Genomic DNA, 25,698 nt, shown 5'->3' with positions numbered 1-25,698 from the left:
ATCCCTCACCTTCTGGAGGAATTTCAGACGTACGGGGCTATATCAGGGCTCAAACTTAATATGCCCAAATGCGAGATCCTAAATGTGACGGTGCCGGAGGAGGAATGTGGGCAACTAAAGCAACAATTCCCGTTCCACTGGTGCGCAGATAGTATGCAATACCTGGGACTCCAGGTTACCCCTGCAGCGAAAGATCTATACGCACGCAACTACACGCCCCTTCTGTCCGCAGTGTTGAGGGACCTTGGGAGATGGAATTACAACCACATCTCCTGGCAGGGGCGAATCGCAGTGGTGAAGATGAATATCCTCCCCAGGATACTCTACGTCTTCCACACGCTCCCATGCCCCATACCCCAAACCTTCTTTAAAACGCTCCGGACAGCGATACTCAAATGCGTATGGAAAGGGGATAGGGCCAGGATAGCTCACAGTAGGCTGAGCCTTCCCAAGTCATGGGGGGGACTCGCCCTGCCCGACTTCAACACATACCACCAAGCTACGGTGCTGCAACGTATTAGGGAACTCCATGTAGCCACCCCTCAGAAACGATGGACCACACTATGTAGAGACCTCACCCACAACCAGCTGCCTCAATACATCTGGCACGATGGACGCGATGCCACAACACCGAAGGGGGATGACTCTCCCATCACACATATGCTCCAACCATGGAACAGACTGAGGAGGACACCCTACATCTCCCCCTCCCCCAGCCCACTGATCCCCATTACCCATAACTCACACATAGGAGATAACCTCCCGCCATCAGCGTGGCCATTGGAGGCCCATGAAGGCTACATCCCGTTGCAACTGGCGCTAACAGATTCTGGATTGCGAACCATGCGAGATCTATCGACCGAACGGGACACCACTCCACTACACCAATTCCATTATGCGCAACTCAGGCACTTCTACCATAATCTCCCGAACAGAATCAAACTACACAGAGGCCTAACCTGGTTTGAAAACCTCTGCCTCCTGACGCCTGAATCGAACGGCTCGGTCTCGATTATATACCAAAAACTGATAACGGGAGGAAAAGACACAAACGATCTGTTTAAAAGGCAATGGGAGGATCTGCTGGACACTACATTCACGGAAGATCAATGGGCACAGATCTTACTGCGGCAGCACAAGAGCTCATCAAACACAGCTTACCAAGAAATGAACTATAAGTTACTATCCCATTGGTACCGTACGCCATCCCTCCTCCATCGAATTAACCCAAACATACCGGACACCTGCTGGAGATGCGAATCAGGAGTGGGAACCATAAAACATATCTGGTGGGACTGTACTGAGATCAGGCCGTTCTGGAACGAACTCGAAATGGAGATATGTGAAATTCTGGGAGAACCCGCAACCCTAACGGCGTGCCTAACACTATTACACCACACGGAAAGCTCACTGTCGACTTATAAGAGATCGATCCTCAGACACCTGCTGAATGCAGCTAAGGCTCTGATACCGCTGCTGTGGAAAACACGGACCCGTCCGACCATCGGACAGTGGAGACTTAAGGTAGAGGATATCCACAGAGCCGAGTCTACAATAGCCTGCCTGATGGGGAGACAGGAGAAACACGCAGAACAATGGGCGCCATGGTACCTATACTGCTCATAGGCCCTGACTATCACCTGGCTGGGGGACCGATCTGCCGATGTGGGGGTGTGGGGACGCCCAGAATCGCCGGACACAGCCCCCCGGGTCGCATCCAGAACCCCCGCAACCTACTGCTGAAGTCGCACTGGGGGCCTAGGGGGGCTCACACCCAATTTACATTTCACAGGGGTAACTAAATAAAACCCCAACATTGACAGCAGGGACATATCAGGGCCCCTGGGCGGAGATCGGGAGACGAATTTCCTAGCCACCAAAGCGAACACCATTCAGGCGCACTCCCACTCCCACGATCCCATCCCTGCTCCTGAGACCTTTACAATGAAGGGCCCCACTAGCTTGCGAAGCATACATCCTGCCTCACCAGGCATAGCATCAGCCTAATGATTACTCATATACCTACATAGCTGTTTGTCACAGGTGTGCACTAGAGATCAGGGAGAGAACAAGACGCCCGAGACAGACCCAAACCTACCCACCCCCTCCCCCTCCCTTTCCCCCCCCCCCCCCCAACCTGTGGGGGCTAGGATGTCCGCCTACCCTGATACTTGAACGAAGGGGGAATACCTAGTGGAGGGTGACGACGCCCCACAAGACTTACCGCTCCTCAGACACGACACCACACACACTGACTATCACAACTGGCGGCAACGCCATACTAGACACCAAGCTGATCATACTACCTATGCTGACACCGACAAGCATACACGTTTAAACTAATGTTTAGATATTGAATTTGCTATTGAAATATTCTTTACCAATGCCACGATTCTCATACTGTAGCTATGTTGACCCATACTCGTGGGGACCCACGGGTCCCGTAGTTAACTAACAATTATGTTGTTCTTAACTGTTAATGTATATGTATTAGGATTGACTGGTTCTTATGCACACCAGGAACAAACGAAGCAAAATGGACATTCTCACGTTATATTCACTCGTAAGCCTTTCTGATGTGGATCTGCGTATCCTTCATCCCCATTGCTGATGTGACTTACTTGGAGACCTGCGAGTCCCACCGCTAAAATGTTTGATACATATGTTTGCTCCTTTATTTTGTCAACTGACCACAATAAAAAGTAACTTTACAAAAAAAAAAATCCTTATCTTGTCCCTTTTTATCTTACACTATGCGTGTTGGGGTATTACACCGTGACAACGTTTTGTTGAACTTCATATACCACATCCACCCAACCTTTTATATTGATCTGTGTAGACATGGTACATGGTAGACACCTTTACTTGCGAAGCTGTATTACAATTATGACAAGGTCTCCTTTGTCTCTTTCCCACCACCCACGCACCTACTTTATACCATTTTTGTTATTTTTGTTATTCGTTTGATTGTGCTTCATATTGTTGTTTCATATTTCATACAGCCCTATGGAATTTTGCTGGCGCTATATAAATTAAAAGTTACAGAGTACCAGCCCTGTACTAGCCATCGCCTGCATTACTAAGTAAACCCAAAGAATGCTATTCCGTCTTTGCATGGAATTCCTATCATGCTTAGCAGTTCTTTAATACTAGGCTCTATTACAATTAATTAAAAAGAACTTGCTATTTATTTTACGTATGTAGTAGTTAGGGTCATCGAGCTGGAGTTTCCATAATGCACATCATGAATCAGTGTACAGTACACAAGCATATAGCTATTCTTCAGTATATACAAATGAATCCAGCTAACACTATGGGGCTTAATGACTTTACTTTGAATTTGGGAGACAATACAATGAAATTTGCACATTTAAAGTCAACCTGTCACTGTTTTTTTAATTTTTTTTTTATTATTTTTTTTGTCCCTTTTATGTATAAGAAAAAGTAAGGACTATACATACATACATATATATATATATATATATATATATATATAAATATATAAAATAAAATACCGGCACTCTAGGTCTTCCAAGCAATGGCGTTTATTTTCTGTTAATCCAAAGTCAACGTTTCAGCCCTAGTTCAGGGCTTTCATCAGGATACATAAAAACGCCATTGCTTGGAAGACCTAGAGTGCCGGTATTTTTTCTATTTTATACTATTTCTTTGCTGTGCACCAGGCCATATATGAATAAGTTGGAGTGCAGGAATTTTTTGTTTCACTATATATATATGTAGTAAGGCCCTTTGGCCTGTGTTTGTGGGAGGGGCGTATGACACACCCCTTCCCTACTTAAGGGACACCCCTTACCTGGCTCCATACCTTCGAGGTCAGCGTTGCATCACCCTCCCACCCACACCTCTTTATCAACTCCTTTTCTTACATTTCTTCTTGGTGGGCCCTCTTTATTTTCAGGCCTACCTCATCGTCGGTTCCGGCACACCACAACCGACTTGCTACTTTTATACCATCCTAAACTTATTAAGGTCTTATTTCTCTTTGCCATCATGAGCCCTTCACACAAATATATATATATATATATATATATATATATATATATATATATATTCCTCCTGCTCTCATCAAAAAAGTAATAATAAACAGCAATATGCCTAGGTGCTAACCCACGGTATCACGCTGTGCATAAGAGAGAAATACATCGGCAGCACTCAAATTACTTATCAAGCAATATAATGACCCCATGGGATCGAAACACTGATGTATTTGGGCATGTATATATTTGGGCATGTATGGGAATGGTAAAGTTTTGATTAATTTGAAAGTCCTTTGATTGCTACTGATTTATTTTCTTTTTTTTACTAACTTTTTCATTATATTTCATATTTTCTCATTACATTGAACAATATAATATTATGTAGTCCCCACTTTTTCTTATGTATAAAAGGTTGGATTTATATATAGTATTTAACACAGTTCAATACATGATTTTAATTATTTTAGATATACTGTTGTAAGGTAACATTTAAAAGCATACACAACAGTAAAATATTAGCGTTAAATGTCTTAATTGACTGAAAGTAGTTATTTTAATAAATGTATGTTGTTTTATATGTTATAAAACATTATATAGAGTAAGACAAATATAGGATAGTCTCATAGAATTCCATGATCTCAAAGAACGTGAGTGCAATTTTTAACAATAGCATTTTATGCAATCCTTGAGCTAATTTTAGGAGACTAGTTACCAGCTCTATTATTTATACCTAGACAATCCAAAACACATACCAGTAAAGGGATCACAAGAAACTCCGGCATCTTCAATATGGTCACAGTTGTGATGCCCCCATTCGTTCTTCTGGCACAAGTCCAGAGATGACTCATTTCCTAAACACTCAACTTCATCCAGGAGTATGGAACCAGATCCTTTACCATAATGAGCCCAGACCAAAGCTTTTGGCTTGCCACTGAAAATAACCATTCATAAATTATATGTAGAGAATGTTTACATATCCATGTCCAGACAGTGTGACCAATGAACTTAAATAGGTGATGGTATATATACAAAAAGAACACTATTTCAACACAAGTGGACAACAACTTATATTATGTTATTGGAAAAATCTTAACATGAAACTACTTTGCAGATGTAAGAAACATCATTTCAAATGTAAATGTTGAATGAAGACAAAAGTTAGTTGTCAGGGGTCTAGGTAAAAACCTTTTGCATGCAGTCTGAACAACTAAAAGATAAAGCAATTTGTATCTTACTTATTGTGTGTAATCTAAAATAAGTGGAGGACAAGTGTTTCACACTCATTGAACTGACACAGATCAATGAGATTCATTGCTGTAGAATTATTAAAGCAACTCTCTAGGCACCATAACCACTAAAGAGTGCAACCAGTAATCTATCAAAGCGTATACTAAATTTTTGACATTTACTTTGCTGTGTCGGGTGTCTGAGGTCCTAATGTGAGTTCTAACTTTTGAATGATTGAACCAACTCACCAGGTTTGGTCATTATTCAACTGTTTACGTCTGTTATGACTTGGTATGATAATGCAGAATTTTTGCTTTATTGAACTAACTTAGGCTAAAAGGATGGAAGGTGCCTGACATAGGTAAGTGTAAAATTATATAATATGGTTTGACAAATTAGCGGCAGACAGGACTTCTGGCACCACAGTGCAGAATCTGTAGTTTGAAACTTTAAGGGTAAATCCTTACTGGCACCTAAAAGATCACATCTAATGAGAACTGAGACTAATGAGAAGCACAAAGAGTTATCATAATTTAGGAAGAGTGCATTTTACAAGGAGGTACTATATTTAGGTTGGCAAGATGGAAATGATTAATTTATGGTTTGTATGCTATTCTGTGACGGGGAAATTGAAAATCCTTGGTGATGCAACTGACTGTAATTGCACCTTTCCCCACAGGCAATACTGACACATACCAACACACTTCTTGGAGCCTTACCAGCGGTCCTCCATTAGGGTTAACTGGCCTCAAAGCGCTGGAGCCAGCCATCAATGGGTGCCTACTGATATTTAGGTGTATGTCACTCTGGTGACTAGAATATTTGGGAATGTAACTTAGGGGTAAGTTATTAGGGGGTAACTTAGGAATTTTATCAGTCATGTAGTGCTCTTTTATACACCCAGCCACCAACCTCCAGTATACTCATAGGAATTGGCTCCCATTCCATCAGCCATTTGCTCAACATAGCCTAGATATCCTGGCACATGCCCAGCATGTTGCTGGTTCCCATTGCATGTTGTTGCAGTCTTCTATCAGGTTCTTGTACTTGCTTGTTTTGGCTTTATGTTGCACTCTGTCTGTTTATGTGGTCTTTAATATAGATTAATACCGGTGTGCCCCGAATTCCTATTTGTCTTTACTATGTTCATGTTGTCTTGTCCATGGCAGGACTAGGATAAAATCTGACACAGGGGTTTAAAGGCTGAGCAGCCTAATATGAGGGGGTGAGACTGGTGAAGATGTGTGTTGTGTCATCACCAATGAGATGTGCACTACCCCAAAGTGGTCTAGTGGAGCAGTTCTCTTGTCTGCACCTTTAGCAAGTGCAGCCTGCCACTTTCAGTCAGCTCTAGGTAGCTATCAGAGAGTTACTGTACGATCTGATTAGCAATCCAGAGCCTTGTATTTGGTCTACACCCACAGCAAGTGAAGACCACAAGCACACACTGGCTCCCTCGTCCCCACAGTGTAAAACAGGGGTGGCTTGAGAGGGAGTTCTTCCAACTGAGGTCTTTGGGTCGGTTCTCAAGACCACAACCCTTGGTCATCACAGTCCATCAGGCTTTTTCACAGTGGCGAATCTAGGCCTGGTCTTAATCCTTCACTACACATTGTCTAGTGGTTGGGCACAATGTTGGGACCTATTTATCACTTTATCCAGTAGTTGGCTAATGGTTTACCACTGAAAAAGCTCAGGCAGCTAGGTGATTAGTGCTAAATTAGCAGGATGCTGAAGAAGATTCTGAGGGTTCCAGTGTAGTAGGATTAGGTCTGGAGACAAAGTCAGGGGCCGGACAGAGTTTGTCTTCTTACACACAGTGTCTGAGAAACCCTGAATGGTAACCATGCTTTGCAGCCCTCACGTTCAGCAATGTGAACAGTGATTCTATTTGCATCAGTTGCATAACTACCCACTGCCCACCCATCCCGCTATTAGACCTTCCAAATTTGTCATGTCTGTCTCACATGGCTACAAACTTTGTTTTGACTTATTTGTTTCTCTCTCTGCAAACTACTAGCTTTGAGTATTGATTTCTGTGTCTTTAATGAAAAAATGAAAAAAGTATACTACCACTGAGAATAAGGAAAAAATTATAAAGAATAATATAACTCACCTTAAACTCAGTTGTCTACAGATAACTTCTGCATCCTTATCATCCCAGTGATCATCGCAAACTGTTCCCCACCTTCCTTGATAAAAAATTTCCACTCGACCTTCAAACCGTTCCTTCCCTCCCACCAGCCTAATCGGGGGTGTCAGACCTGCTCTTAAGAAAATGAAAATTAATTACAGCAAATAAATAAATACAAATAAAACAGTTCTGGTATTTTAAAGAAAAGTGCAAAAAAATTAACGCACTCTCTTTTGGCTGGAATCCTACTTGGCAAAAGACATGTTTGTGGGATGTGTCAATTTGAGATTTTCAGGAACATGGAGGATTGTAAATGTACAATCAGAAGGCAACGTCCAATGCAGTAGGTTTGAGCACAAATTCATAGGGATGCTTCCAAATTTTCTGGATAAATATGTTTGCAAACATCATAAGTCTATTGGCGCTGACTACTGGTTTGTTCCAAAGGGAGGCACCCCAAAACATTATTGTGTGTTAATTCTTCCAGTTTAACCTAACTGGAAGAATTAACACATGATAATTCAAAAGTTCTATTTCATTATGACCTGTGAGGCATCAAAAGGTCTCCAACGCAGTAAAAAAGAAAAAAAAAAGAAAAACAACACAGCATTCAAAGACTCCTTGAAGTGGCCATGTAGCTTAGACAATGTCCCTTTTTGTCATTAACAGAGCAGCAAATAGTAGCAGCAAAACAAAGTACTGCACACAAATGACAATCCTTATTAAAGGACCACTATAGGCACCCAGACCACTTCAGCTTAATGAAGTGGTCTGGGTGCCAGGTCCATCTAGGGTTAACCCTTTCTGCTGTAAACATAGCAGTTTCAGAGAAACTGCTATGTTTATAATAGGGTTAATCCAGCCTCTAGTGGCTGTCTCATTGACAGCCGCTAGAGGGCTTGCGTGCTTCTCACTGTGAAAATCACAGTGAGAAGACGCCAGCGTCCATAGAAAAGCATTGAGAATGCTTTCCTATGGACTGGCTGAATGCGCACACGGCTCTTGCTGCGCATGCGCATTCAGCCAATGACGACGAGAAGGAGGAGGAGAGTCCCCCGCCTGGCGCTGGAAAAAGAGGTAAATCTAACCCCTTCCACCCCCTAGAGCCCGGCAGGAGGGGGGCCCTGAGGGGGGGGGAGGGGGACCTAGAGACCCTATAGAGCCAGGAAAACGAGTATGTTTTCCTGGCACTATAGTGGCCCTTTAAGTATGGAAATGAAGTTCTCATTTGCTACACCTTGGAGTTACATATTGTATGTGTGTGCCAGTTTTATGAGTAATAGTGGCACTGTATTAGAATGTTGTGGACTATTTGGTGGACCCCCCTTGTCACTCATGTGTTCTAAAGATTTACCTTCAGGAGGAGAGCAGGTAACTGCAGCAATTGATCCATAGTTGCATTCCTTGTTCAGTGCCGGGACGTAACTGCAGTGCAGCAGAGCCTTCTCATCCCCTCGACAGTTTGCAGCTTGCAGGTGGACCGAGTTCATTAGAGAACCAAAACCAATGCTCTTCCTCGCCGTGCCAATTTCACTAATACCAGCAAGAAGGAAATGCAAAGCAACAAAGATGTATTAATGGGTATCTGTATGTTATTTAAAGGAACACTCCAGCATCATAGTGTGAACATTTTATTTTGATTAATTTTCCACAGTGCCCTATAAAAGCCGATTACCTCTAAACCAGCAGAAAGAGCAGTGACTGTCTCTTCTCTGTAGCTCCGCTGCGCCTCAAATCTGTTTTGGGTGAGCATTCAAAGCATGTGAGGAAGAGTATCCTCCCGGCAGCCAATCAGAGTGCAGTCCAAGAACTTTATAAAAGTGACAAATTCTCTAGAAATAAGCACCTTTATAAAGTGAGACAGAAAGGACACTCTATTAACCCCTAAAGCACTTCATTGTTTGGGGTGTTACAGTAAAGGTTTGGATTGTTCCTTTAAATTGCAGGTCCAGTATAAAAGAAGTTTGATTGATGTAAACAGTTAGAACAAAACCAGATATACCATTCGGCTTTTGACGTTTTCACGCAGTTCTACTGTAATAAATACTTTCTATGTCTTTTTTCCCTCACATCTATCTACTCTGGATACACAATGAGTGCTAGCAAAGTAACGTTGGAGGTTTGGAGTTCAAAGTCTATTATGTACAACCATGTATGAGGACTTGTTCCAACACGTATAACTGTGCGGCAGGTGTTAGCAAGTATTAGATCCGTTTGTAGATCTCCAGAGGAAAATGTAATGCTGTGGGAGGCTGACAATGATGTTATTCTCTGAACAGACATTACGGAAAGACATATAGTAATAAGAGAATGGATATGTTTCACTAGGAACAGGTACAAACGTAAGAGATCACGGTCCTCGTTCACATCAATGAGAGCTGCATTTTTCCATGGATGTGATCCACAGAGGAGAACATGGAATGACATGACTGAGGCACGGCATTCTTCAATTTCTTTACAGGGAGGCTTTGGAGGCTGTCATGATTATACACTACAGTGTGAATTGTCAAGGCAAGTTCTAACTGGGTTATTTACTACAGTGAGAATTGTGAATTTCAGATTTAAGACCTGCGTAGGCGTACTGATAATATAGCTAATATAGCTATAATATAACTGGGCTAGAGAATAATTCCAGTTCACCTATTTTGAAATATACCTTAAATTTGAAATTCACTTTTAATTCACTTTGATTTCTCACTTTAGTAATAAATCCTGTAAAAGTGAAATTGAAATTTTAGGCCACAATAGACGAAATGTAAAAATTCCACATCTCATGTTTTCATTTTTTTTGTTTCAGTTATTTTTGGTTAAAGTGTCTTAAATTTTTTCAAATGTGTCCACGTTCATTTTGAATTCCTAGCCACTCACACTTTACCCGGCCGTGCATGTCCCGTGAACTTTAACCAGCCGTGCATGTCCCCTGAACTTTACCCGGCCGTGCATGTCCCCTGAACTTTACCCGGCCGTGCATGTCCCCTGAACTTTACCCGGCCGTCTATGTCCCCTGAACTTTACCCGGCCGTGCATGTCCTCTTCATTGCCAAATTACTTTATATTGTATATGAGCAGATTGGATTAAGCACTAAAACAGCAAGTTAATAAAATTAATATAACATTGGTTTAGAAAATGTTCTTTGTATTCAAACCACTAGAAATATAGTATACATGCTGTTAATTTTTTTTTTTTAATTGTATTTACTTTGTTGCTTTGTTTTGGATCAGTATAAACAGGGCATCTGGGATGATTGAATTTAATTGATGGGAGTCTATTTTTCTACTCAGTTTAATAAGTAATTTCTATAATGGAATCCACAAGACTGTGATGGGCAAATATACTCTACAGCCAACTTTAATTATGACTCATTGATATACTAAACTGTAAAGAGACGTCCAAGACAATAACTGCCTGAAATCTACTAATATGTGAGTGTTCAAACAGGACAGAATAGGCAGAGCATTTGTTCCATAACTGTACATATATACCTTGCCCTGCATTTATATACCAGCATTTCATTAAATTAGAAAAATATGATCCTAACCTGATTCCAAGCTGCCTGCAGACCACAGTTGCGTCCCAGTCGGTCCAATGATTGGCACATATGGTACCCCAGAGCCCGTTTAGATACAACTCTACTTCACCTTCTTCATTAGACTTACCACGAACCAGTCGAAGAGCACCTATGGGAAAAGATAGATAGTCTTGTTTACTAAAAAATGTTAATAAATAAAAGACCAGGACCCAAAGAAGCCTTCTGGAAATACAGGTGGGAGTTATTGTAAAAGACAGATTAAGTGTATTTGGTTCTGTGTTGCCCCTAACAAATATTGTAGCAGGGTAATTAATATGTGCCATTTATGCATCCCATACCAAAACAGTATATTATATTGTGACTTACAGTTACATAGTCCATTGGTGCAATCAATTTTACCCAATTACAGAACTGGAAAAAAATATTTATTCATATATTCATTCATATATTCATTCATATTCACCAGATAGTTTTTTTCCAAATAACAAAAAATTGTTTACATTAAAGGGACACTATAGTCCCCGAAACAACTTTAGCTTCATTGAGCAGTTTTGGTGTAAATATCATATCCCTGCAGTATCACTGCTCAATTTTCTGCCATTTAGGAGTTACATTGCTTTCTTTGTGCAGCCCTAGTCACACCTCCCTGCATGTGACTTACACATCCTTCCTAAACACCTCCTGTAAAGTGAGATCTAATGTTTACACTTCCTTTATTGCACAGTCTGTTTCATTTAGAATTTCTTATCTCCTGCATTTCTAATAGCTTGCTAGACCTTGCAGCAGCCTCTTGTGTGTGAATAAAGTTAACTTTACAGAGCAGGAGATAAGAACTTCTAAAGTAAGTTAACATCTAATTGGAAAAAAAATTAATGCAGACATTTCATGCATTTTTTTTTCCATGCAGGCTGTGTCAGTCAAAGCCAGGGTAGGTGAAGCTAGGGTTGCATGGACAGAAACAAAAGTGATTTAATGCCTAAATGGCAGAGAATTGATCGGTGAGACTCCAAAGGCATGATATATATGCACCCAAACTGCTTCATTAAGCTAAAGTTGTTGACTTTAGTGTCCCTTTAAGTTATAAACGTCCATTCTAATGACCCATTTGGGGGACAAATGTTCAATATGGCACTCATCTCACTGACAATTTGGTCTACCTACTATAAAATCTGAGCATGTCCACTACACAAATTATCACTAATTAGTTCACATATGTTTAGCGGTCAGTGGGCGCTACATTTTTAAAAGCCACATTGATATCCAGCATGATTAAAACATGTAAATATCAGGAAAACAGCAGAATATGCCTTACCATGACTGCAATCACAGTGAGCCCAGCTGATTACCCCTGAGGTTTGCCGATAAAAGCACCAGGGAAGAACCCCTCCATCAGGGTTCCTGCAGTAGTTATGGTCCCCCAACCCATGACCTGGATAGAGCTGAATATAGTCAGGAAAATATGTCCAATTCAGACAATCTGCCCCAGACTCAGTTACAGAGATGGATCCATTGTAATATCCTAAGGTAGTCATCCCATCAGAACACAAACTGTAACCTGCAAACACAAAATACATAGGATTATACACGAAAGTGGCAATTGTCAAGAATTAAAAGTAAATTTAACGTGAATTTAAGTTTTTTGTCGAAAATAGCTGTACTGAAAACATAGCAGGCTTGCAGATGTTTTTTTGTTTTTTTCCAGTTTAGCTGCTTTTGGCTTGATAGAGTATGAAAAAGAACAGGAATCATTAGAAACATATAATTATATGTATCACAGGATACATGGAAAATAGTTTGCCATTCATGTAAACCTAAAACTTGCTATGGGGTTGATTACCCTAGTGGAAATACCTAGGCCTCTTCCTTGCGCTTGAATTCTCAAAGAGTTATAATACAATTTTCAAAATGATATCTATATATCATAACTCCCAAGTGTCCCTGTTTTGGAGCAACAGTCTCTCTGTCTCTCTTCTATTCTTGGAGTGTCTGAGTGTATAACAGAGCACCACAGCAATATCACTGACAGTAATGTGTCTTTAAACTATGGTTAGAAATGAGTGTGTTCAAATAAGATACATTTTTCAAGTTATACATAACATTTTAGGTGCCTAAATTGTTATCACTAATTTACTTAAAATATCTCAGAATAGCCCCACCCCTGGCCACAGCCTCACTCACAACCCTAAAATGTAAGTGTCCCTCGATATATATCCCGCCAAACAAGAGGAGTAGCAGTTTATGTGATGGAGAGATATGGATAAGAATAATTTGGTAATCCGATACTGAAACCAGTGGCATAGTGTGGGTTTCCAGTGCCTGGGGCAAGGCAAACATTACACCCCCTAACCCGTTGGTTGTAAGCACGACCCGACTACCTTAGCAGGCACCTAGATAGCATTGCTTCTCCTTACCTACCAGCCTTGTCTCAATGATGTGTGTGACACGGATAGTGGCGTTGCACAATTTTTTAAATCAATTTCACGCCTAAAGTAATTACATAGTTACATAGTTACATAGCTGAAAAGAGACTTGCGTCCATCAAGTTCAGCCTTCCTCACATATGTTTTTGCTGTTAATACAAAAGTGTATAATGTGTATAGTCTATGATAAGGGTGACCAAAAGGTAGATCCCCAGATGTTTTAAAACTACAGCTTCCATGATGCTTTGTCATGCTAAAGGCATGCAAAGCATCATGGGAGTTGTAGTTCTGCAACATCTGGGGATCTTCCTTTTGGGTACCCCTGGTCTATGATGTGTGAAATATCAGAAATTCAAAATGAGTTAAAAGTCAACTGCAAATTTTAGGCAAAAGTAGCTGAACCAGATGCACAGCTGACTTGACAGCAAGTGTTATTACTCAGTCTGAAACACAATATTCACTGTAGCCAAGTAATTCTACTTCTCCCACAATGACAGTATGTGTTACAACATTGAAAGGGACATTCCCGGTACCCAGTGCAAGAAAAGGAAAAACTATAGATAAATGTCTGCTTACAGTTATAGGTTAATGGTTACAATGCATAAAAAGTATATATTTTTTTTTTTTTTTTTTTTTATTTATTTTTTTTTTTTTTAAATTCTTTATTTTTGAGTGCAGGGTTAGATACAGTTGTACACATTGACTTGTTTACTACTACATACCGTGTTATACATTTGGCACAGGCAGTCAAGAGGTACTGCACTTTTTTTTTTTTTTTTAAAACAAGATAGGAACGTAGATAATACAGGATATAGCATAATTGTGATGTACAAAGTTTAAACAGTTGAGTGTCATTTTAGGCTAGCTTGTCTAGTTTCTTGATGTTTTAGCTGTAACTGGCTCCGACATTGACATTTAAATGGTTAGTACTATGTCTTAACGCTGTATGAGAAGTTAAGTAGCTAGAAGATACATATGCTGGAACCGAGAAGGAGTTAAACTAAGATGATTACTGCAAATTTCAATAACAGTTAAACAGTAGGAACAGGCTGGGTCACATAATGCAGTATAACATCGGCTTAAGGTGTATTATTAGGCTGCAAACAGACTAGCTCTATTAGGTAAGCTAATTAAGCAACATGCTGTAATTCAAATATTAATATTTCAATCATTCGCCTGTCACAGGGAGGTCAAGGCTTGACAAATTAAAAGTAAAGATTAAAGATTTGGCGGGACATAGTCCTCAATGGCTGCGCAGATGTGATATCATGTTCGCGGTCCAGGCCACCGTGCGGCAGCGCGAGTCAGTGGGCATCAGCCTACACCTGTGGTCGGCTCTGGCAGGACACATACCGGAAAGTCCCATGGGGCCTTAGCTCCGCAGATCATGGTTGTCGCTCTCCGGTGAGCAGCTGTACCGTGAAAGGTAAGATGTGCGCCCGGTTGGTCGCTGTCTCTTGGAGCTTGTGTGCAGCTTGTGTGGGAGGCCGGCTCATCATCCGCGTTCTCTCGGGTGTTGGGGTCTGGGTGTTCGCCCATGCGGAATGGCGCCGCTTGGTAGGTTGCAGACGTCCCTGGGCGAGGAGCGGTTCTGGGGTGAAGGGTGCTCCCCTTCTGGTTTACCCGGGAGCTGGCGCCTGGGAGATGCATTGATTTTTCTTGCCGTTTGGGTGCCTGGCGTAGCCACCGTCGGGTAGCTGCTCTGGGTGCCGCTGGCGGGTGTCTGTTTAAGTGGAGGCGGATCTTAGGGCGTATCCACGCCGCTGCTAGTTTCATTGCCGTCTTGAAGGTCTGGTCTTTAGTGTGGAGTGCCGACCAGAGGCTCGCGCCAAGCCGGTCGAAGAACTCCAGAGTGTGTACTGGCGGTTTGATGAGGGCTCTCCCCTTCGCGGGCCGCGTCTGAGCCGCCATCTTGGGTGGGCCCATGCATTGCCGCCTCTCTGCTGAGTGTGTCGCTTGGTTGGGGGTGACCGTCCCCAGCGAGGACCGGGATAACCCCCGCCGGTCCATGGGGGGGAGTAGCAGGGCCGTGTGTGTGTCTCGAATCGGAGCGGATCCCTTGCCGGGTGATCGGCCGCCTCCCCCATGCTGCAGGCTCCGCTCCATTGTAGGCCGCATGGCCGGTCCAGGCTTCACCAGGTTGGATCGGTGCCGGACTGGTATCGCCTTGATCCCTGCGTGGTGCTGCATCTTGCTCCAAGCACCTTAATTTGCTAGCCCCTGTGGTTTGGGCAGGATTAGTGGATTCGTTTCTGCTGGTGCTGGAGGATTCAGGATGCACGTCCGGCCATCTTGGCTGTCAGGCCCCGCCCCCCGACAGAAACGGTCTTTTAAACATTCCATCCGCATCGCTCTCGTCCAGGGGTCCTGCCCTCCTGGGTGGTGTGTGTATTCCTCATTTTCGGATCCTCTACCAGAGGCAGTGGCGTACTAAGGGGGGGGCGGGGGGGGGCGGTCCGCCCCGGGTGCCATCCAGTAGGGGGGTGCCACACTCTGTCCCTCCTGCTGGTCGTCCTCTCCCTCGCGGCTCCGGCCAAAAAGTATATTTTTAAAGCTTGGCATAGCAAATCCATGTTCTCCGTTTAATCCTCAGTTGTGAAAGACTTTAGCCATAATTAAACACAAATTGATTTCTCAATTATGTAGACCCAAAGCCTTTCATGCTCAAATTCACATTTCACTCTAATCAGTACTCATTGTTACTGAATTACCTGTAGGCTGTTCACGGTCAGGGAAATTATTCCGTAATAACGTCATAACGTTTATTTATTATTCCAGAAATTCTGACCTTGATATACTAACTTGTTGACGAGCATTTAGTAGCCATATGTGGATTTTTAAGAACATTTTAATTTTAATTACCCCTATATTTTCAACGCTGGCAATACAGATTTGGGGATGGTCTTAACATTTTTACAATCTTTAAGCATCTTTGTATCTAATGCAACAATGATTCTAAGTTACTTCATTGGGTTGGGGTGTGGGGGGAATTCGGAAGGAGATGCTTTCAAAATGATGTGATCTTTAAAACAGATCTGACACTTTTTTTAAAATTGATTTGCTACGTCCAAATCTCACCCCCCCTCCCCCCCACCCCCCAGACAGCATTGTTGTTTTTTATGTTATTTTAAAAATAATGAATGTTTTGAGTTGTACATAAGAAAACGTAGTCTAGCTCAACATCCTTTGTCAACTTTTATCATTGGATGTTAAGTTCTTACTCGCCCCCTTCTGGCGACATGTGATTTGCGTCAGGGTCTTGTAATCCACTGTCTGTTCAGACACTCGATGTACTGGAAAGGCAGAAAAATTGAAAGCCCGCCATCTTGGAACATCGAGGAAGAAGACCTAAATGATACCAACACTATGGTAGAAAAGTTAAGTAGCACCTGTCCTTGGGCCACTAAATGTTGTGGATGGGTCAGGGGAGTTTGAAGGAGGGATACATAGGCTGGGGGACAGGAGGAGGATTTAATGATAGATCCACTTTTACTGCAATGATTCTAAGCCAAACTTTGCATAACAGTTTAATTTAAAGGGAACTCTAAGTACCATAATCACTACAGCACAATGTAGTGATTATGGTGCTATAAACCTACAGGCATTATCTGGCTTTCTGTCAAACTGCTTTGGAGGTACTTGACAAAAACAAACTGGCCACTCTCTAGCACCTAAAGCCCCATTTGCAGTTGTACTGATAACGCAGGAATCAACCATCTACACTATCAAGTGTGAATCCATCTAAGCTACAGGGCAGTGATAAGGTAAAAGCACGGAGGGGGCACTTTAGTAGTTAACAAGTTTGAGAAGCTCCTCTACAAATGTGATAAAGGCCAGTTAAAGGCCAAGTGAGTTATCTATTTGGAAGAATACTGCTCATTGCGGTTACATTAGAGTTCACTGATATACCATTCTCGCCAGCGCTGGACTACACTTCCCTTTGTATTGGCACAAGTGATCAAAACATTTTTGGAGACCTGAGCAGGTACTAACTGAAGGGTAAAGCTACTGTGTTTCTCTGAGCTTTTGCCCATTCTGAGAGTTCTGTTATTCTCTGTTTTTCTTGTAATGCATTTGCTTGGACTCTCCCTAAGCTAAAAGGGTAAACCAGACATGGACCCATGGGCGTCCACAGGGGGGCAAGAGGGGGCACTTGCCCTGGATTTTTAAGCTTGTTCCCTGCTTCTCTCTGCTGATTGAAACCGCAGGGGAGCAACACATGCAGCCAGAGACAGCCTACAGATCAGGTAAGTGAGGTATGGGGTGGGGTGGGGGTAAAGATAGCCTCTATATTAGGGGAGTATGGCATGGGGGGGGGGGGCAGCAGCCTATATATTAGGGGAGTATGGCATGGGGGGGCAGCAGCCTATATATTAGGGGAGTATGGCATGGGGGGGCAGCAGCCTATATATTAGGGGAGTATGGCATGGGGGGTAGCAGCCTATATATTAGGGGAGTATGGCATGGGAGGGGGCAGCAGCCTATATATTAGGGGAGTGTGGCATGGGGAGGCAGCAGCCTATATATTAGGGGAGTATGGCATGGGGGGGCAGCAGCCTATATATTAGGGGAGTATGGCATGGGGGGGCAGCAGCCTATATATTAGGGGAGTATGGCATGGGGGGGCAGCAGCCTATATATTAGGGGAGTATGGCATGGGGGGGCAGCAGCCTATATATTAGGGGAGTATGGCATGGGGGGGCAGCAGCCTATATATTAGGGGAGTATGGCATGGGGGGGCAGCAGCCTATATATTAGGGGAGTATGGTATGGGGGGCAGCAGCCTATATATAAGGGGAGTATGGCATGGAGGTGCATCAATCTATAGATTAGGGGAGTGAGGCATGGGGGGGAAGCCTATAGATTAGGGGAGTGAGGCATGGGGGGGCAGCCTATAGAGTTTTGGGGGGGCTAAATGAAGAGTCAGCAAGGAGCAGGAAGGGTCTGCAAGGAGCAGGGGCAGCAAGGAGCAGGAAGGGTATGCAAGGAGCATGGGCAGCAAGGGGCAGGAAGGGTCTGCAAGGAGCAGAAAGGGACAGAAGGTGCACAAAGGTAAAGGAGCAGAAAGAATCAGAAGGAGCACAAAGGTAAAGTAGGAGAAGGAGCAGAAAGGAATCAGAACGAGAAAGGAGCAGAAGGGCGCAAAATAAGCAGAAAGGAGCAGAAAGGTAAAGGAGCAGAAGGAGCCAAATATAGAAGACAGTGTCAGAAGAAAAGAAGACTGTCAAATGAAGGAGAAGAAAAGGAGATTGGAGCAGGAAGGACAGAATGCCGCTGGGTAGGGGTGTTGCTGATTGGCTAGAGCGGTCAGCTGGCACTCTAAGCCAATCAGTAGCTCCCCATTCAAATAAAAGTTAAAAAAAAATGATGAGCCGGGAACTAGCGATTGGCTTAGAGTGTCAACTGTCAACTCTAGCCAATCAGCGGCACCCATGCCAGACGTCAATCTGCACTTCCTGACACTCCGTTTCAGATGCCGAATACCACTGAAGGACCTGGAGCTGGAGGAAGCCTTTGGGGTTAATTTGAGAGCGGTTTAACCCCTTAAAGGAAAGAGCACCCAGGGGCTTCCTGGCATCATAGCATTTTCATTTAGATGAAGTTGTTATGGTGACCAGAATGTTCCTTTAATTTGCTTAAAGGAACACTATAGTGTCAGGAATACAAACATGTATTCCTGACACTATAGTTGTGAAAACGCTATTCACCCTGGCTTTATGTGATAACGACTATGCTCCTCCCCTTCATGACACTGTCAAAAAGGGGCCAAGCATAGATGTCATTACAATTATGCCCCCCCCTGGAAAAATTCCTGCGGACGCCCATGCATGGACCCTGTGTGCTCACTGTGCCTAGATGGGTATCAGCTACACCTCGCTGACGACTGGGTTGCTGTATCTCTCGTACAAAGAGGACTTGCTTGCATTTCAGTCCAGGACTGCCCTTATTGGCCCTGAGGTTCTAGTTATGCCCTTCATTCAGTACTGATATGCGATGGGATAGCCTGCAGGACAACCTGTTTTTTGAAGCTCCTGCACATTGGAATGATATTCCCACTTTTCATATGTGAGCATCATAAAACAAGTACAAAACCATACAGATGCCATAAATATATACTTTACAATGCATCATTTTGTAAATATTGTATACATTGCTTTTATAGGCAGCAATAAGCAAAGTTAGAGCATTATAATAAATACATTTATTACCAACAGAAGTAATAGTGCACAAAAATAAATCATCTCACTAATGATAAGGGATGGATCCAGAGCCCAAATTCATTGCTGAATTTTCTTTCAGATTTTATATTTAAAAAACTGACATGCATTTGCACATAATAAAGACACACACAGACATACATACAGTGATAAATACCTACAGCTACACCCACACATACACAGATTCGTACATACGACCAAATACAAATATCTGCACCCACATACAGACAACCTCACAGACCTATACAACCACACAGAGATACGCAGATTCATATTTACAACATGGCTACAGACATTTGATAGAGTGGTCATGCATTGAGCCCCTGTTGCTAGCCAAGTATAAATGCTCCTGACTTCTCTAGGGGAGCATTGGATGCCTAATGTGTTTGTTAAAGATATGACTACTAAGACTCCAAATCAGTGAATGTAAAAATGAAACACTCGTTATGTTATGTTATTTCGATGGATAGAGTTGACACTAAAGAGGTCAGGAAAAGTTTAGTATCTGTGAAACCAACACGTTCTTACCTGTAGTTTGCACGGGCTTTTGGCCGTCCAGAGAATTTACAATATTCTAGGAATTCAAAAAGAAGAAAATATAACATAGTTAGAGAGAGAAACTTCAGAAAAAAAACAGACAATAGTAAGATAGTCTGCTATCTTTCAAGGGACATTCGGTAACAACTGCTACAATGATTTCAACCAGCATCTACAGGCTACCACAGTATTCTCTAAATCGTATTCTCATTACTGTAGAACATTTATATTTTTAATGATTAATGTTTTTATATATATATATATATATATATATATATATATATATATATTATCATGTTAGCATTCAAACAGTAAAGTTTACTCATGTTTTTAGAGAACACCTTTAATAAACCTGGATTTTTTTCTGTTGATAAAGCGCAAAAGGATAGTGACTCTTAAATGGGCATTCTAAGCTATACATTTTTAAAAATTATTTTAATTTATTTATTTATTGGGGGTTGGAGGTTGGTGTAGAAAGTTTACTCTGACCAAGGGCAGTTTTTTTTTTTTCAAATAAATATATTTTAAATAAAGTTATATGGGTTAAAAGTGGGGTCCTTCACAAAAGACTCTAAATCAGGGCTGCCCAGTAGGTAGAATCCCAGATATTGTAAAACTACAACTCCCATGATGCGTTGTCATTCTAAATGCATTTAAAGGCATGCAAAGCATCATGGGAGGTGTAGTTCTACAACATCTGGGGGCTCTACCTATTGGGCAGCCCTGCTCTAAATACAGACAGATGGTGACATGTAAAAATGTACATGTCAATGTAGGTAAACACTTACATGCCTATGAGTTTTAATGTGTCATTAATTGTTCTCTCCTTTGCTTACCTACTCTGTTTCTGGTTTTCAAACACTCTCGGTCATTATCTGAAACAGTTTTTTTATTGCTTTTATAAGTGTGTTATCTGCTCTGTTGTTGTTTCAATCACTTTATCACACCTTAGGTTTTATGTGGATGTTCTAGTTTAATCAGATAGCCAGATAGATATATTTTAAGAAAATGGGGGAATGACTGCCCATGGTTTGTTAGTCCAATAAAAAGGTATAAAAACATACAGCAATTTTCTATAGCTTTATTCTGTACATTGCATATGATCTATAGCTCAACATCATTATATGTGGGTGATAAAAATATGTGTCTCGCACTTACAGAAGTTAGTTTGCTTTTAGTATTAAGCTGTCTTCTTAGGTCATTTTGTTGAGTGACTGTTTCAGGACACAGAAATTGATACAATTTGGAAATGATACAAAGTCCTCAGGCAGAGGAAAGCATATTTTACAGTAAGAACATTAAAGGACCACTATAGTGCCAGGAAAACATACTCGTTTTCCTGGCACTATAGTGCCCTGAGAGTGCCCCCACCCTCAGGGTCCCCCTCCCGCCGGGCTGGATGGAGTGGAAGGGGTTAAACTTACCTCTTTTTCCAGCGCCGGGCGGGGAGCTCTCCTCCTGCTCTCCCCTCCTCGGCCGAATGCGCATGCGCGGCAGGAGCCGCGAGCGCATTCAGCCGGTCTCATAGGAAAGCATTTACAATGCTTTCCTATGGACGCTGGCGTCTTCTCACTGTGATTTTCACAGTGAGAAGCACGCAAGCCCTCTAGCGGCTGTCAATGAGACAGCCACTAGAGGCTGGCTTAACCCTAATATAAACATAGCAGTTTCTCTGAAACTGCTATGTTTATATAAAAAGGGTTAAACCTAGCTGGACCAGGCACCCAGACCACTTCATTAAGCTGAAGTGGTCTGGGTGCCTATAGTGGTCCTTTAAGGATGTGGAATTCTCTGCCTAAAGAGGTGGTTTTATCAGAGTCTGTACATTTGTTTAAACAACAATTGGATTAATACTTGCAAAAACATAATATTCAGGGGTATCATTTTTAATTCGTGGGATAATAGCTTCCTGATTCAAGGAGATATCTGACTGCCATTCTGCGGTCAAGAAGGATTTTTTTCCTAGTTTATTGCAAAATTTAAAGTCCTTCAAACTGAGATTCTTTTTGCCTTGTTTTGGATCAAACAGCAAGGACAAATGCGAGAAAGGCTAAACTTGATGGATGCATGTCTCTTTTCAGCGGTTTAACAATTTATATATTACACAGACCTTGAGATTATTAACTTGCACACTGATGTTCAGAGGCCTGGTGGCATCCAGTAAGCCATAAACAGCCCTGTTGTGCTATTTATTACATAGATAATACTATTACATAGATAACCCAGAGAACATACAGCCAACACATGTGGAGATTATATAACCATGGCTGAATTTGCCTGTTGACAGAGTAAGTACTGCCTACAGGAGCCAGTCTGCAAGGAGTGCCTATCTTGTCAAATATGCTTTTTTTAAATATATATTTTATATAATTATTTTTTTCTGACACTAGCTCTTTATTTAGAGTGGAAGGTTTTTTCCCCCACAAGATGACTTGTTGAAGAATTAAATTACCTTCCTGGTACTTACTTTCTCCCCCTAAAGTGAACTGTTTGTATGTTTTCTTTTTTTTTTGGGGGGGGGGGGGGGGGAGAGTGGAGTGGAGGTAGGGTACTCCTGAGAATTGTGTACCTTCAGGTGCACAAGATCTCAATCCAGCCCTATATATAATAACAATTATATAATAACTATACAATTGCAACAGAAGAAGCAACATTTCAATGGGCAAAAAAGGACACAATTCATTGACCAGGGCTTAGGGATTTGGGTGCGCATGGCCTATCAACTATTGTGGCCTATCAAAAGTTATTACACAAACTTATTCCTGAACATATATACCGATCAGCCACTCATTAAAACCACCTGCCTAATACCATGTAGGTCCCCCTCATCCTGCCAAAACAGCTCTGATGCGTCGAGGCATAGACTCTGCAGGATCTCTAAATGTGTCCTGTGGTATCTGGCACCAATACACTAGCAGAAGAACCATTAAATCTTGTAAATTGCAAGGTGGAGTTCCCCTGGATTGGATTTGTTTTACAGCACATCACATATATGCTCAATCGCATTGAGATCTGGGTAATTTGGAGGCCAAGGCAACACTTTGAACTATTTGTAATGTTCTCAAACCGTTCCTCAACATTTCCTTAGGTGCTACAGGTCACATTTACCTGCTGAAAGAGGCCACTGCCAACAGGGCACCATTGAGATGAAGAGGTATATGTGGTCTGCAACAATCTCTAGGAAGGTGGTAAGTGTCAAAGTAACATCCACATGAATACCAGGACCCAAGGTTTCATAGATTTTCAGCCCCATTCCAGCTACAGTAGCTCTTCTGTGTGATCAGGCCAGATGAGCTAGTGTTTGCTCCCCATGTGCATAAATGAGCCTTGGGTGCCCATGACCCTGATGCCAGTTCACCCACTGTCCTTCCTGGCACCACGTTTGGTAGGTACTAAACACTGCATACCGGAAACACCCCACAAGACGTGCCATTTCAGAGAAGCTCTGACCCTGTAGTCTAGCCATCACTATCTGGCTCTTGTCAAAGTCACGTCTTTTCGCTTGCCCATTTTTTCTGCTTCCAACACATGAAATTCAAGAACTGATTGTTCACTTGCTGCTTAAAATATCCCACCCCTTCACCGGTGCCATTGCCATTGTAACAATATAATCAATGTTATTCAATTCACATGTCAGTGGTTTTAATCTTTTGGCTGATCAGTATACGTTGCAATTTCAATATAATTTAATGTGATATACTCATTCTGAGCTCTTGGAATTATGGGACAGGTGGATAGTTCTCAAAGAGGAACATGGGAGACTACAGGGACTTCAAAATAGGTTTTCTTTTTCTTTAATTTTTTTTAAGATCCAAAAACTGAATTTTCTTATCCCTTATCTTGTTGTTTTGGAACAGCATTGTATCATGCTTGAAATACGTTTACGTTGTGTCTATAAAGAACATTTGTCATACACAAACCTTGGTACAGACACAGAAAGAAATAAGGGCAAAAGTTATTAGGGTAACTCTTCGCATTACAGTTTTGTTTTAGTACATCCTTTTGCAATAAATCATATATCCCTCTGGCGGAGAAAGAGTTAAACGCAGAAATGTTTTCCTTGCTTTGTAAATACTATAAATACATCCTAATGAAAACTTGAGCCTAACACGGCGCATTAGATGCTGCATATATACCTTTAAATAACCGGAAAAATAAATTCGATGTATGTAACTATGCAAGTAAGCAGACACTGCTCTGCGTTTTGTGTATCTTTTTGTCATGTTACACTTTTTATATTAATTCAGCTAATTTAATGTAAAGAGAAGGAGCTGGTGGAACGTGTATACTAAACAGATCATGTAATTTATAAATGTACATCAACTATTCTCAATGTTATATAATAAATAAAACAATGTCACCTTCTCCGGAACAGCGTTGTATTTGGAATTTACAGTTATGTCTAGAAGCAATGAGATGTCACACAAAGTCCCCAATCTGATGACAGGGACAAGGAATTTACAAATGCAGATTCCAAAGATAATTCATCCCTAGCCCAGCCCAGCACATGTGCTTTTATACATCCCCCAAAAACATTGTCACAGTCCAAAAATGATTAACCCTCTCGTCGATTTGCATAAAGTAAGACAGCTCATTCCTCAATCTACGGCAATAAGGCCCCAGCACTGTGTTAGCTTATATGAGACAGCAAGATCGCTTTTTTCCCCTTTGCTTGTGCAGGCCCTTACATTTGCTATATCTGCATTGCTGTTCCCTTTCTTCAATCCATTGTTAGGAGCTTAAAAAATACTTCTTTACTGGTTTACAGCTTTAATCTAAGCACCATAACCACTTAGGTCACTATTTTTGTTAACCATTTTGCATTGACTTCTGTTACAGGTGCATATTCAAAAAAAAATGAGTTTTATTAGTACATGTTGCATTTTACATAATAATGAAAGAAAGCAAACTATATTAATAATACATGCACAAAATTATCAGCTAATTTAACAGGGAATTGTATGGTCATTAGTGGGACAAAGTACAACACACTAGTAATATTGTACAGTCAGTAACTTATTAATAGGAGATATGGCTTTGCAATAAATTCTTACCTGGCAATGTGCAAAATGACAACAGACACTCCAGAAAATGACCAGCACTCCTTGTCTGCCCACAGTTCTCATTTCTGCTAAGCAAGGTGGGCTACAGCTGTGCTCCTGACACTTTATTCTTAATGGGGTCAGCTCCTCATTGAAGTCCTGCTCACAAAGCAGTGGTGGTACAGGCTCAGACAGCACTAGCAATGCTGTGTTACTGCTTTGAAATACACTGTGTCTAATAGCTGCATGCCTGCATCCTTGGTCCTAGCAGAGCTTTAGAATTGTCATCATTGAGAAAGGCACTAGGCAAGTGCAGGCTAGCACTGATTCACTGTGAATACACTGGGCTCTCAGCTGACTTCTCCTCCCACTGATCTACTCTAGGCTTTTATTTCCCAACCAGCTTCTCCACCCTTCTATTCTCTTTGAGAAATGTACTATCAACCCTCTGTTACCCCACCCTACCATTCCATAGGATATTTTGTTGCTATGTTAAATGAAGCATTGTATTTTATCTTTATTTACATACACTCCCACTTTGTCAATGGTTATTAATTGATGGTGAATATTTCTGAATTGCTGCTTAGACATT

The 25,698-nt window shown here is 41.8% G+C and overlaps 1 protein-coding gene across 1 annotated transcript in view; it reads right to left on the bottom strand.

Annotated features, from left to right (window-relative positions):
- LOC134574978 (neurotrypsin-like) overlaps nucleotides 1-25,494 on the bottom strand; it is a 44,657-nt gene extending 19,163 nt beyond the window's left edge. Inside the window, exons 1-7 of the mRNA XM_063434089.1 lie at nucleotides 25,119-25,494; nucleotides 20,056-20,101; nucleotides 12,202-12,444; nucleotides 10,899-11,037; nucleotides 8,714-8,892; nucleotides 7,342-7,489; nucleotides 4,751-4,929 (exon numbers count right to left, since the gene is read on the bottom strand). Of these exons, the coding sequence (XP_063290159.1) occupies nucleotides 4,751-4,929; nucleotides 7,342-7,489; nucleotides 8,714-8,892; nucleotides 10,899-11,037; nucleotides 12,202-12,444; nucleotides 20,056-20,101; nucleotides 25,119-25,190 (1,006 nt within the window). The 5' untranslated portion in view covers nucleotides 25,191-25,494. The remainder of the gene's footprint in view (nucleotides 1-4,750; nucleotides 4,930-7,341; nucleotides 7,490-8,713; nucleotides 8,893-10,898; nucleotides 11,038-12,201; nucleotides 12,445-20,055; nucleotides 20,102-25,118) is intronic.
- Nucleotides 25,495-25,698: the final 204 nt, after the last annotated feature.

This window comes from Pelobates fuscus, chromosome 10 (assembly GCF_036172605.1).
Source record: "Pelobates fuscus isolate aPelFus1 chromosome 10, aPelFus1.pri, whole genome shotgun sequence".
Classification (NCBI taxonomy): Eukaryota; Metazoa; Chordata; class Amphibia; order Anura; family Pelobatidae; genus Pelobates; species Pelobates fuscus.
This window is presented reverse-complemented; position numbering and strand designations above follow the sequence as displayed.